Source organism: Odontomachus brunneus, unplaced genomic scaffold, assembly GCF_010583005.1.
Source record: "Odontomachus brunneus isolate Ranch 3 - 2012 unplaced genomic scaffold, Obru_v1 Obru_scaffold_125, whole genome shotgun sequence".
In the NCBI taxonomy this organism is placed as follows: Eukaryota; Metazoa; Arthropoda; class Insecta; order Hymenoptera; family Formicidae; genus Odontomachus; species Odontomachus brunneus.
In genome coordinates this window covers 873,047-886,662 of record NW_022639575.1, presented here as the reverse complement: position 1 = coordinate 886,662, position 13,616 = coordinate 873,047, and the positions used below count along the sequence as shown (strand labels likewise).

Below are 13,616 nucleotides of genomic sequence, written 5' to 3'. Positions count from 1 at the left end.
GGGGGGGGGGGGGGATCGTCAGATTGCGCAGTGAGAAGCACTTTTTTCAAAAGCGCCAAAGAAAAGGGAATTTTTTTTCAAAGACACACGACACAACCGCTGACAAACGACGAGGAGAGAATTCCCTCTCACGACCGGTAAGAGGTGAGCGCTTCCCGTTATAATTAATTACACAATAATTACATTAATATTTCGTTACGACTCCCACGTGCACGAGAAAAACGTTTCACGCGAGCGAGCGAGAGAGAAAGAGAAAGAAAGTCCCATAAAAAGGCGACTCTTCGAGTCAATATTACTTTCGCGTGGCTGGCGCGATATATATAAGCTGGGACTGTTAATGCCGGCTGCATTATTAATCGCTACAAATGCATCCTGACGTGACTATACGACCACTAGCGGCGGGCTTTTAAAGCTGTGTCATAGGCGTCGCCCATTAGCGAGATAACTTTTAATATCTTCGCGCCAGTAAGAAAACAACGGTATCAAAGGTGCGCCCTGTGTCGTAAAAATTCTTTCCCGCACGTATTCTTTACGCCGCGCGCCAGTGCCCCGCGCGCGACACTCGCCCGACGGCGCAATCTCACCCACCATTAACATGAATAACGAGAGCGATGTAATTCAGCGCGAATTGCAGATAAATATCGCGCGAAACTTCGTCGATTACCGCGCTGAGACATTTTATCGCGCCTCGCCTCGCCTCGCGCGGAAACTCGCAGTCACGAAAGCACAATAATTATGACGTATGCTTAATCCGGCTTCATGAGCTTCCAATTAATCATCGCGCCTGTCTTTCGGCTTCCAAACGATGAGAAACGCGCGCTCCTCTCTCCCATTCCCTTCTCCCCCTCTTTCGCGCGCGAGATTAATATCAATTACAATTTTGCAAAAATAAACGGACCTCGCGTTCGCCGATCGCGTCTAATGGCGGTGAAGCAATCGACCGGCCGATTCCGGGTGATTAACGCTTTTAATTGCGCGTTCCGCGCCTGAACTGAAGCGCGAGGTGACAACGCGTAAAACACTGGCGCGTCGAAGTGCTTGTTCGTACTCGAACGAACAACTGGAACGATCGAACCGAGACATTAGACGGGCTGCTGGCGGCCATTAATCATACAGCGGCGAGGAGGAGCGGGTGATTAATGTTTCCCTCTGTGAGCGCCAACTTCGACCCCCTTTCATCCCCATTTTCGCACTCTGCTCGCGTTTCTTCGAGTCACCGTTCTTCAGGTTCCACCACGTCGTCCTCGTCATCTTCCGTCGAGATCATACACCGCGCCGAAGCATCGCCGGCAACCACCATCGCGCGGGTGATTAATTTACCCCCACAGCCGACGTCCGACTCGTCACTTCTACCGGTTTCATCTCTCGCACGCGCGCGCGAGTATGCGTATTCCCTCCGATAATTCCGCTAACAGCTTTTATTTCGAAAATATTACGCGCAAATCGCGCCCGTGACCACTCGTGTTTTAGAGAAAATGCGTGTTTTAGCGAATGCGCAATTTCGACGATGTGCGCGATCCACTTACGAGATCCATTACCCCGCGTTTATAATTCACGATTCGTTGGACAATTTTTCATTACGCAACGATACCGGTCTACGCGAGCCACAGTCTGATTTCACGACGCCAAGGAGGAAAGGGGCGATATGTCGCATTCAGAGTACTTTATCGCGTCGATATTAGCAAGATTAAGCGTTCTTTTCCCGCGCGTACGATACGGTCTCGTTAAAATGCGTCCAATTATATGCGCGCGCCTCGACCGGTCTACATTTTCCACGTATATACCTCACTTCTCCGTTTTAGCTACAAATGTTTACACGCAAGGGAGACTTCGGATAGAAATCAATCGGGTTCTAAGTGTATAGTGGCTCTAGCTAAAGATATCTTAAAACAGGCATGCCTTCGTGGGGCTCAGATATGGCCAAGATAGGCAAATCCTGAATGTAATTTCGTGAATAGACCATGACTTGATGCTGACGTGGATATCACAAGATAGGCATATTTTCCTAGAACCTAGAAATGGCCAAAATAAACAAATTTTAAATAAAATTTCATGAATAATGAAATAAAATTTGAAAGATTGTAGCAAGCATACTAAGGAGAGAGATTTAATTCATTCTATCTACAAATAAATATATGAAAATATCGTCAATTCGTCACTTCAGTCAGAGTTTAGTCAAGCATACCAAGATAGAATCCAGTCAAATTTACGAATTTAGGCGCTAATTTGTAGGAGCGTTACAACTCTGTGTAGGGTCCAAGACCTGAACCGGTCTTTATAAAACTTTGATGGGAATAGAGAAAAAATATCTAGGCTCCTTCTGATCTCCGTTTTAAATTTCTACCCGGAATCTCCCGGCTTGGCACAGCGAGTAATATCGGGAAACGAAACGTGTTCTGTCCGCAGCTGTAACCCCAAACGATCTTTTATTAACCGACTCGACGCAGTCGCGGAGAAAAGAAAGAAAGAAAGAAAGAAACGTACACAATTAAATCCACGCTGCACTTTGCGGAATAAGCCTCTCGTTCAGTACTGATGACGCCTGTCAGTCGCTATTCCGGCGCGGGCCTTAATAAGACGAGATTTAGGACGTCCCAGGTGGCAGACCGGACCCCGATAGTGGCAGTTTATGCCGTCGTGTAGCCCGACGGAGTTCCCGCGCCATTTAACCGGGACGTAAAATGTTAAAAGCCCGCCGTCTCTCCCTTTACGCTTCGCGGATCCGCGAACGTTACGACCGATTTTACATTCAAGCTTCGGCGCGCCCTTCACACGCGAGAGGAGGGGAATGAAGGAAGAGGAGGAGAAGAAGACCGACGAGGAGTCGCGCGATGCTCCGAAGGGGTGTATCGACGGCGGTGGGTGCGAGGAGTGAAAAAAATACAGCGCGGAAATTACCGCGAAGGAACGGGGTAGCGGCTCTCGATAGCGGGTAGCGCTATCGTTTTACGGGTTTCCACCCGCCGACCGTGTAATCGGATTTATAGGACGACTCTTAGAGCGTCTCTATCGGGCGCTCTCTTACCGTTTCTCTTTTCCATTTTTCTTCTCTAGTTTCTATTTTTTCAGCTAAATACCGTGTTATTTTATATCTCGTGAAAAACGAGATACCCAAGTGGAAAGACCGACCTCTTTCTAGCCGGTAACTGGCTAGGAATTTTCGGTCATTGGTTAATTTCTGACCGACTAAACTTCTGTATAAAATTCTTTCTGTATAAAATTCTGTTCGACGCTCTTCATCGTTTGATTCTATATTGCAAAACATTATGATATGTTATTCAGTTAAAAAATAATCTCGCATTTCCGAAGGTAGTCTTTTCACGTGCAAATACATTTGTTATTGAGATGGTTGTATCTTTAATTATTTCTTTATTTCTAATTATCATTTTTCTTGCTTTGTTTCCGGACAATAAATAGTTAAGAAATATTAACCAGTATTTTCCGAATTTTTACTGAATAGAAAAACTCGGACAGCATTTATTTACCATTTTTACTGCCCAGTTTCTGGACAGTAAATTGTCAAGAAACATTGGCTAGTATTTTTTACTGAGTAGAAAAATGCCCAGCATTTATTTGCCATTTTATTGTCTAGTCTCTGACCGGTGACCGGTCAATAAATATTAGCCAGAATTTCCTCGTCCAATTTCTGAACAGTTATTGTCCAGTAAATCCTAAAACTGGCCGGTTTCCAGCTAGCAAGCAGTTTTTCCTGGAAATTTTTACTTGAGTATTTTCCCTCACAATACTCAATACTCACGCGAGAGCGTGTTCCGCGAACGAGCGAGCGAGTGAACGGGCGCGGAGTTCTCTTGTGCGATACATTCTTGTCGAGTTCACGGGTCATTAGGAATTTTCCAGCGACTAATAGCATCGGCTGGATTACGAAGTTTTCAAGGCGCCGGGTTGCCGTGGCTGGATAAAGCGCACACCTGAACACCTGCACCCCTTTCTCGAGACCCCCGGGGGACGCGGCCTCTTTCTCTCTCTCTCTCTCTCTCTCTCTCTCTCTCTCTCTCTCTCTCTCTCTCTTTCTCTCTCTCACACTTTCTCCCCTCGCGCGAGAAGTTTTCAACCCCCGCGAAGTAGACTTTTCGCGGCATTTAGCCGCCTCGGCTCGGGAGACCGTAAAGTTAAATATCGGAGGAGGATTTCCGACGGGGGGAGGGCGGCGCGGAGACACGGGAGGGAGAAACACCGCCGCCGCCGCCGTCGCCTCGTAAATTGGCTTCGCCGCCCGGAGGCCGTCGGTTAATCGCGCGAAGAGGTCGCGCGGCCGAGGAGCGCAAACCGGGAGCAAATAAAGCACGAAGTTAAAATTCAATTCGGCCGGAACAGACAATCGAGGTCCCGGACGTGGCGTGAGATGGTAAACCGCTTTTTCGATTGTCACGGCGAAGTCGACAATTCCGCGCGCGGCGCGGAAAGAGGAGGTCAACAACGAGATCGGCGCTTAAACGCGCGACCAGCGGACGTTTAGACGCGGCTGCATCTCGGGGACACCTGTCCGTGTGCGATTTGAATCTCTGCCAAAGATACACGTTTCCCATGCAGCTTGTAGAGCTCGCTTTGAATAACGGAGAGCAAGCGTGAAATCGCGACTACGTGGTGACGCTTAAGCCTGATCTACAATATGCCATTTGCTTCTTTTTCTTTCTGACTCAAACCTTAAGCTTTAAGCCAGAAAAAGACAGAGGACAAGAAACAGAATGCAAAGAGCATATTGTAGATCAGGCTTTAATCCGTCTCGAGAAGACGACATTTGCACGCTCTTCCGCGGGGCACCGTGTCGGATTACGCACGCAAAAGTAGAACAAGACGACCTCATGTCGGACATCGGCAAGACGCGGCGCGGCGCGACGTGTGGGGTAAAACATCCAATTATTGACATCCCTTTTAGACATTCTAGAAGCCAATTAGGAAAATTTCCAAGAAGGACACTAGCCAGAAACTCTGGGCAGTGTTTGGTGACTACTTTAAGAGAGAAAATGGTTAATTGAAATTATAATTATTTTTGTCTTCTGTAGCGAAATGGTAAGAGAAACATGTATATAAGATTGTTGTCGCTAACATTATAGTAGAATTCAATAAAAGAAATCATTTTCTCTCGACTATAATTTATAGTCTACTTATAACTCTATAAATTTATAATTTCTGTGTGATTATAGCTACAAATAACAAAAATTTTCTCTCATTATGAGATTTATTTAACCTAGTTTATACAATATGCTCTTTGTTTTCTATATTTTTCTCTTTATCTCTTTCTGACTTAAGCCTTAAGCTAGAAAAAGATAGAGGACTAGGAAATTTCTTAAAATGAATCAGTCAAACTGAAAACAGTGAATATATACTGATTACAGTAATAAGTATAGCACTAAAAGTGCTCAATGCTATACTCATAACTGATATCAGTGACTATTCACTGATTCACATTAAGAGAGAAGCAAATAGCACATTGCAGAAAGATCAGACTTAAAAGTAACTGTTCAAAAACTGATTAGGAAAATATTGGCTAGTTGTTGGTCAGAAACCAGTCAGCAAGCAAAATTCCTAGCCAGTTTCTGGTCAGAAACTGACAAGTTTTCTATGCGAGGAAAACTGGGCTATTCTCGAGAACGGTCTGTTATCCATGGTTTTGGTTGTGAAGTTCTCTTTTGGAATTGTAGAACATAGGCAAGAAGTTTAATTGCAACGTTGATTACGAGAAAAGACCAGGTTTTGCTCGAGTGTCAGTAACCAAGGAAGTCAATAATTGGGTGTTTTACTCTACGGGACGTCTCCAACAAATCTGTTACAATTTCCGCCACGATCTCCACGTCGGCCTGGTAATGCATCGGATATGCAGAGTTCAAACATTTCCGGGCGATTCATCTTCCCAAGAAATATAGGACGGACTTTGGCAAAACGGTTCGATATCTTCGCGCGACAGGAAGTTTCCCTTCGTTCCGAATAATCTCGCTGGATAAGCGTCAATCGACCGGATTCTTCTCGCGACACAAATTATTCGATATACCATCGGAGCGACTTGGAAAAATCCGTCCGATCAACGAGCGAGTCCCGAGCGGTTGGCTTCGACGACGGCGGGGTTGATCATCCGAGCTGATTACAAGTCGCGCGCGCACAACCACGTGGACACAAATCCAGTCTGCCGTTGCCAAAACCTACGTGTAAGCCTACTTACGCAGCCGAACACAGCCCGGCCAATCGTCGGCTGGTAATCCGGGAATGTTTTCTGCCCGGTCCATTATCGGCTTAACGCGGCTGCTCCCGCTTTCCCTTTCCCTCCCTCCCTCCCTCACTCTTTCTCTCTGTCCATCTCTCCGTTTCTCTTCGCTCCGCCACGACCTGATTCCCTCGTGAGAAAAAGAGAAACGTCAGCTGGTATACCGCGCGCGCCCCGGGTGAATCGATAGTGTTAAAGATAGTTTCCTCGCATTTGCGCACCGTTCGCATTTGCAATTCTTCCACGAGAATCGGGAGAAAGGGAGAGGTATCGAGATGGACTCGACGACGAGGAAAATCCCTCGCGAGTACTTTCGCGTGAATAATGATCGCAATTCGTGAATTGCGCTTTCGCGAGATCGTTCCTAACACGGAACTGGTGGAAACCAGTTATCTCGTGGGTCGTGGGGTTTACACATCCGCAACGACGAAGTAGAAACGGACGGCTTTTGGCACGCCAATCTCTAATCTCTACAAATTGTCTCCGTGCGCAGACTTCTGCGACGTGTGCCTGCTGCTTCAAACGACATACGATTCGTTTGAACGTGACATTAATGTCTGTGCAAGAAAGAACGCGATATCAACCCTCTACTGCCCACTGAAGTCACAATCCAGTTTGAACATTATTTATTTCTAATATAAGTGTTGTTCTTATCTCGACTGATGTGACGTGAAAGTCACAATAGCTGCCTTTTTAAATATTGACAACGATAGTAAGTTAATATTTACACTACCAAATGGCCGCACATATTTTGGGAAAATAAAAAAAATTAGACAAGTTTCACCTTATATATGTTGAATATTTTAGTTTTAAACATCTTATGTACATGAAACATTTTTTAAACATGAGAAATTAATTTGGGCAGTAGAGGGTTAATAAAAAATTTCGCGAGACTCGAAAATTTACTTTACTGTTACTAAACCAATTTTGTCTACTTGTTAACTGTGATATTTCGATTTTAATGAAACGAAGAGAAGAAATATCTATGTTCTAAAAGGACATTTCGCGATTTCGTATCTACTATTTCTCTCAAGATAAATACTAAAAAAAACACGTGAACAACATACCCTTAAGGCTATGTGGCCCGGTCTCTCCTACTTGCGTAACAAGGCAAAACGTCGTGGATTTCGCGCGATTAGTGCAATCAGCGTCTTACAAATGTCGCGTAAAATCCATCGCTATGCACGTCGGCGACTCGCCGACAATTCCACCGGTCGCGGCCGGTAAGGAGATTATTCTATATAACTTTAACAATCAATTATTTAAAATTCAGTTATCTCGGCGGGGTACGCCCGGCGTATATTCAATTTTAAAACTGCAAACAGTCGCCCCGGCGCCGTCCGCGACAAGCACTCAATATGTAAAACGCGATGTAACTTCGCCGCGGCCGCAACTCGGCGAATTAATCAAGCGGAATTCACGCCCGACTTGTAAACGTTGACCAAATATCCGCGCGCGAGTTAACGACCACGGAATTGTCCGCGGAATTCCACTAACTCGGACTCGCGCGGCCAGCGTGCTGTGCGGCACGTTTTTCGCCGACGACGCTCGACGTCCAGGCTAAATCACGTTAACTCTTTCCGTTGCAGCCTCCTTCGCCAATCACGAACTCTATTTTCTTTTTCATCGCGGAACGACACTCGATATGGCCGTGTAGACCCGAGTAGAAATGTAACTAACCGGCCTGAATCGAAAATTCGTAGCTGACAAATATAGGTTAGATTAAATTTTCTAGCTCGTTACTAATTCGTTATTAGTCGATTATTCACTGAAATATAGAATTTTAAAGGCCTATAGCCTTTATCTAGCTGTCACATATCAAATATGATAGAGCAGATGGTGCTCTGTTCAACCTAAAATATATAATCTAGCTATTATGTATCATCATTAGTATTTAAAAAAAAATTGGTGGTGAATCAAAATTTGAAGTTTCACTAATTTAGAAAAATTTCAAAAATAGGATAAAGTGTTACATTACTAGCTAAGAACTACCTATAATTTTTTATAACTGTAATTTCGTTTGTTTAATGCTCAGCTAAGTCATTAGGAGAGGTAAGAGATAGTTATATTGACTAATAGTGATGTTAGACACAAATTTGTTATCTCGTGGCTAAATACTGACAAAATTCGTTTTTTGCCAGACTCAGCGATATAGAGGGAGATTAGCCGAAATCATCTCGATCTCCTAAATCGTATCAATTTCTTTATTATTATTGAATATTAACGATATTTAACGATAAAAATGAGAAATAAATGAGCTATGCAAAGTATAAACAAAAAAATTTCAGATTGTATCTTGTTTTTTGTATGTGTTGTGAATATTTTGAAAAATTATATAAGATTTTGGCCACTCTCTTCTCTATTTCTTACGGATATTGCTTGAGTCTTTAAATGCTAATCTTTCCGCGCTTTTTCCAGTGAGCTAATAAACTTTTCGGAACTCACGCGCGACTCGCGCGGGCGTGCTCTCGAAATATCCGCGGCTACGTAAACACGACTCGTGAAAAATTGCGATCGTTCTTCAGCATACATACAACTGCACGCGTACGTATTCAAACGCGCGTATATAATTCATCGGCGCGTTACGCGCGCGACGCTTTATTCGACGCGGGTCGCGGGCGCGCGACTGTTTTCAATATGAAACGAAGGAATAATAAACGAGAGCCGGCCGTTACACGCAGAAAAATACAAACTGCATTGAAGCAAAAGTTACTTTCGTAAGTTTATCCTTTCGTAAATTTATCGTAGGTTCGCCATAAGCATCGAATTTGTTCGAAATACACTCTGAATCCTGGTGAGTTCAGCATTTCAATTGGGAATATTAAATTCGAGACGAAAATTCGATTTGCTTACCAAATAGAGTCGAATCAACTCTTTCTTCGACAAAGTTTTACAGTTTCTGGTAAAGAGAGTACACTCTTCTTTTTTAAGTACATGATAATAAGCTTTTCCAGGATTTGCGATAAGCATATTTTAAGACTCAACAAGATTCCCTCTTCGTTGAAGATAATCGTTACTTCAAGGAAGGAAAGTAAACTGCGAGCGATCGCCTGTCTCCGTAGCAGAATGATATTTTTCTCCGTGTACGCGCTGCATATGACGAATTCTGGTACATACCTGATAGAGTATGTCGAGGGAGATCGGGTAGATCATGTGCTCCACGATGACTCGAAGAACCGTGTTGGGCCCGCCTTGAGTCTCGCCGGCGCCGGCTACCTGGTTCTGCCCGGAGATCGCAACCTGGTTGTTCGGATTCTGTAACAGACAAACGTTCCCAATTTTATAAGGCGACGTGAATATGAGAGAAAGAGAGAGAGAGAGAGAGAGAGAGAGAGAGAGAGAAAGAGAGAGAGAGAGAGAGGGGGAAAACATCTGGTGGTCGGCAGCACGAAAACGGGGATCGCTCATTGCAGCGAACTCGACTCAATGCATCGGGAAGACCTGGTCTAGTTGACCCAGGAGTCATGTCGACCATACGCTTTGTTTATAGGTGTCGGACGTCGGATGTCGACGCAGCGTGAACCTGCATTAGGTGACTAGGCAACTTGACTTGATATCAGGACAACACGGTCACGTTACAGCACACATTTCGGTTACTACAGAGGAACAAAATATATGATCTCTCTGGCGTAAAACGCAGCGGAGAGTTGTCCTTATCGCGTGCACGTACAATCGCGGACAGAAAGGCTGTCCACCTTTTTTGTGAGTTTAAGAACGTATCCAATGAGAGAGAACATCTCCCGCATTATTGGAAAGTCCATTATTTCATTAGACAAGGCAGAACACGTTCTCAAACTCACAAAGAAAGGCGGGCAATTTTCCCGCCCGCGATTGTACGGTCTGTCACAGCAATTGGAAAGTTGTAGCCTCGACATTCTGAGAATGTGCCAGAGTCAAAATTTTGATGCTACTTTGACGCTCTTAAGGATAGTTTGCGCCTACTTAGACGGTTTATAGTCTAGATAAAACCTACTTTGAGAATATTGATACTCATTAACTTCTCTTTTGAATCTTTAACTTTACCTTGTCAACATTTTGACGCTACTTTGACGCTCTTAAAAATAGTTTGAGCCTACTTAGATAATCTACAATCTAGGTGAAATCTATTTTGACGAAATTGGCACTCATTTCCAAGTCGAAATTTTGACCCTATGTTGAACCTTGAATTCTACACCGCAGTAGGAGCTAAGATAGCAAAGTAGGTTTAATTCTAATGATATAATTTATTCCTACTTTGACCCTGATGATGTCTAAAATATATGCGACAAATAAAAGGTATATTTTGTATGCTATTTGACATTTCTGTTTCATTATTTATTAAATTTTTTAAATATTTCTATAAAATACATATATTCTATGTAGGAGCTAAAGCTTCAATAGAGGTTCGCAACTGAACCTACTTTGCTTCCTAAGATCCTACTATTATACAACCTACTTTGACGCTAAAAAAAGCGAAAGTTTTTAGACATCATCAGGGTCAAAGTAGGAGTAAATTATATGATTAGAATTGAACCTACTTAGCTCCTACTGTGTAGAATTCAAGGTTCAACATAGAGTCAAAATTTCGACTCGGGTGTACGATCTTGTCCCGGTCTACCCTGCGTCGTGGTAAATCTTACGACGTCGATGCGATATGTGATCCACTTCGGGCGCGATAACACGGAAAATTTCTCTCTCGGTGCGTTTCGTCGAGCGTGATAAGGCGAAATAGAACATGATTTCTTCCGAAGCAGAGGAACGACTAAAGAGAAGTGAAAGAAAGAGCGAAGGATGGGGGAAACGCAGAAAGAGAGAGAGAGAGAGAGAGAGAGAGAGAGAGAAATAGGACGACGTCAGAAGAGAAAGGAGAAGAAATGCGAGAGGCCAAACGAAAATAGATGCAAGAGTATTAAAATTAGACGCATACTGAGCGCAAAAACGAGGAGACATTATACTTTGTAAGTGAGAGCCGTATAATAGACGATGGTGCTGCTGGGTTATTAAAAGTAGCCGTGTCTTTCCGAGTCTCAGTGGGGTAAAATACCCCGCACGTTCGGCCATAATATTGAATTGGAGGAATGTGTTGGAAAGGAAAGAAAAGAGAGAGAGAGAGAGAGAGAGAGAGAGAGAGAGAGAGAGAGGGGGGAATAAGAAGAAAGAATTAAAAAAATCAAAATCGTACGATGGATTCGCTGGATCTTATCTGGCGAAATTGCACGATAATTATCGCAGTTTGGAACCTGTGTACATATATACGCAACGTGTTATGCCGATTGGCAATTCTGATCGATCGATTTGAACGCGCAAGTATAGAGCGCGTGATGGATTTTTCGAAAGACGCGAAGTCAATATTTTACAAAAATTGTTCGGGGACGGAATCGTCCTGGAGACACGACGGAATCGGGCCGTTCTTGCACATCTCCCGAAATGTGCGAAATGCGTCTCGCGGACCGTGCCGTTTTCATCAGCTGCCGCCGCACTGCCGGCGAAGCTGTCAAAGTGAACTTTGAGGGGTACGACGCGGCATTAGCATAAAATGCTAAAGAAACGCGCCACATTAGAATTTCGATGTAGATTAAAGCGCGGCGCCCGCCCGGCGAGACTCCTAAATCTGACTTCGTAAAAATAACTCCTCTCGAGTCGAGTATCCTAACGAAATTTCGAGCGACGGCGACGAGCAGGAAGCCGAGAAGGAGGAGAAGGAAGAGAAGGAAGAGAAGGAGGAGGAGGAAAAGGAGGAAGAGGACGACAGGAGAGGCGGGAAGTCTTCTCACTTGCTAGTTGGCGCAGAGTTGCTGAATAGTTAAATTTTCGGACACAAGTGGTAAAGTACTTGCTCTAAACGCATAACTTCTTATAAGTACATGTCAAAGATGAATTTCAAGCCACGTCGTACGGAGTTTCACATTTACCTATGTGTGATTCGAGCTATTCCCAGCAAATATTTTGATCGCGCCCGAATAGAAACATTTCTGAGAATAAACGATCATTAATTCAGGAACAGTTTTTATAGGTAATTAAGCTTTGTTAGAAAGTAGTCATACTGAACCAGAATACTGGCCAGAAACTGGTGAACAACATTCCTGTTCAGTTATTGGCCAGGAAATGGTCGATTGTCTACTCGGGGCGCTTTATGCGTCGGAGTCTTTTCTTCTCTCTCTGTTCTCTCGCGTGAAACTGAAAGCGTACACAGAACGCGAAACACAACTCGGCAACGGTTCGCCTGGGTCATCCGGACAATCCCTCAGGACTGCTTGAGATCGCCGCGCTTTCTTACAAGAGAGAGAGAGAAGAGTAGGAAGGATTAATTTCGACTTCGGGGCGGTGGCGCGCGCGCGAACGGCAGCAACGAAGGCGAAAGTTCGCAGGCTGCTAATTAATTAACCCCGACAAAGGCTGACCGGCTGGCTGCTCCCAACTGAACCTACGAAGACCGCGCGAGGGTGGCGTGCGGACGACCATTTTATCCGGGAGAATTAATTCTTAAAAGTTGCGCGCCGGATATTCTTGGCTTACAGCGCGCGCTCTCGCGCCTTCCATCTTCGGCTCCCGCCTCCTTCCCCTCGGGTGCCGATTCCACCCCCAATTAGCGGCCCATAAATCCCCATGCGTGCGGAACATAAATTCGCGCCCTCCATGTTCGCTCTCCTCGCTCCATCGTCTCCTTCCTTTCTATTCTGCCTCCCGGCCCTTTTTTCAAAGGAATTCCCGAGATCGCCTCCGCCGATGCGATTCTTTTTATCGGAACCATGCGTCTTCCGGGAGAGACACGCGATATCGGAAGATTCCTGGAATCCCATCAGGCCCCCGCAAAAGAAATTTTCCGCCGACCTGGGCGCGCTGCCGCGAAATCTGATTTTATTTGCTGCTCATCGAAACACAGGAGTCAAACGTCGCGTCGAAGGCGTGGACCTCGGCGCGAGCTGACTCGTCGTGTCGCGTTGAGAAAAAAGAGGAGGAACGCAAGCCGGCAATATTGTATTTATCACGTTGACGAGAGAGAGAGAGAGAGAGAGAGAGAGAGAGAGAGAGAGAGAGAGGGAGAGAGAGCGTCGTCGGATTTCTCACGACGTCGGCTAATTATGACGCGGCACAATATCCCGGGGTCTAGTTCGCAATAAACGCTTCGGATTCGAGATAAATCCAACGACTTTGCATGCGCGCGCGCGCGCAAAGATTCCACGTTATATTCCGTCATGCTCATCGACAACGCTCTCGAGAATGCAGCGTAAATTAATAACGAAGTTACAGCTTGTCGCCGTCTTATTTTAGTCGCGAATCGTGCGCGAGAGCTAGCTCGTGAATTCACGTCAAAACGAGCAGCTACGCAGGTGTAAACATCAACTGTCGCGTATAACGCGTGCATATATATATATATATATATATATATATATATATATATATATATATATATATA

The 13,616-nt window shown here is 44.7% G+C and overlaps 1 protein-coding gene across 12 annotated transcripts in view; it reads right to left on the bottom strand.

The window, feature by feature from the left end:
* The window catches only part of LOC116849731 (polypyrimidine tract-binding protein 1), a 622,962-nt gene that overhangs the window by 46,615 nt on the left and 562,731 nt on the right, over positions 1-13,616 (bottom strand). For all 12 annotated transcript variants that reach the window (XM_032827169.1, XM_032827170.1, XM_032827173.1 and 9 more), the window contains one exon: positions 9,338-9,475. In XM_032827169.1, coding sequence (XP_032683060.1) covers positions 9,338-9,475 — 138 coding nt within the window. The remainder of the gene's footprint in view (positions 1-9,337; positions 9,476-13,616) is intronic.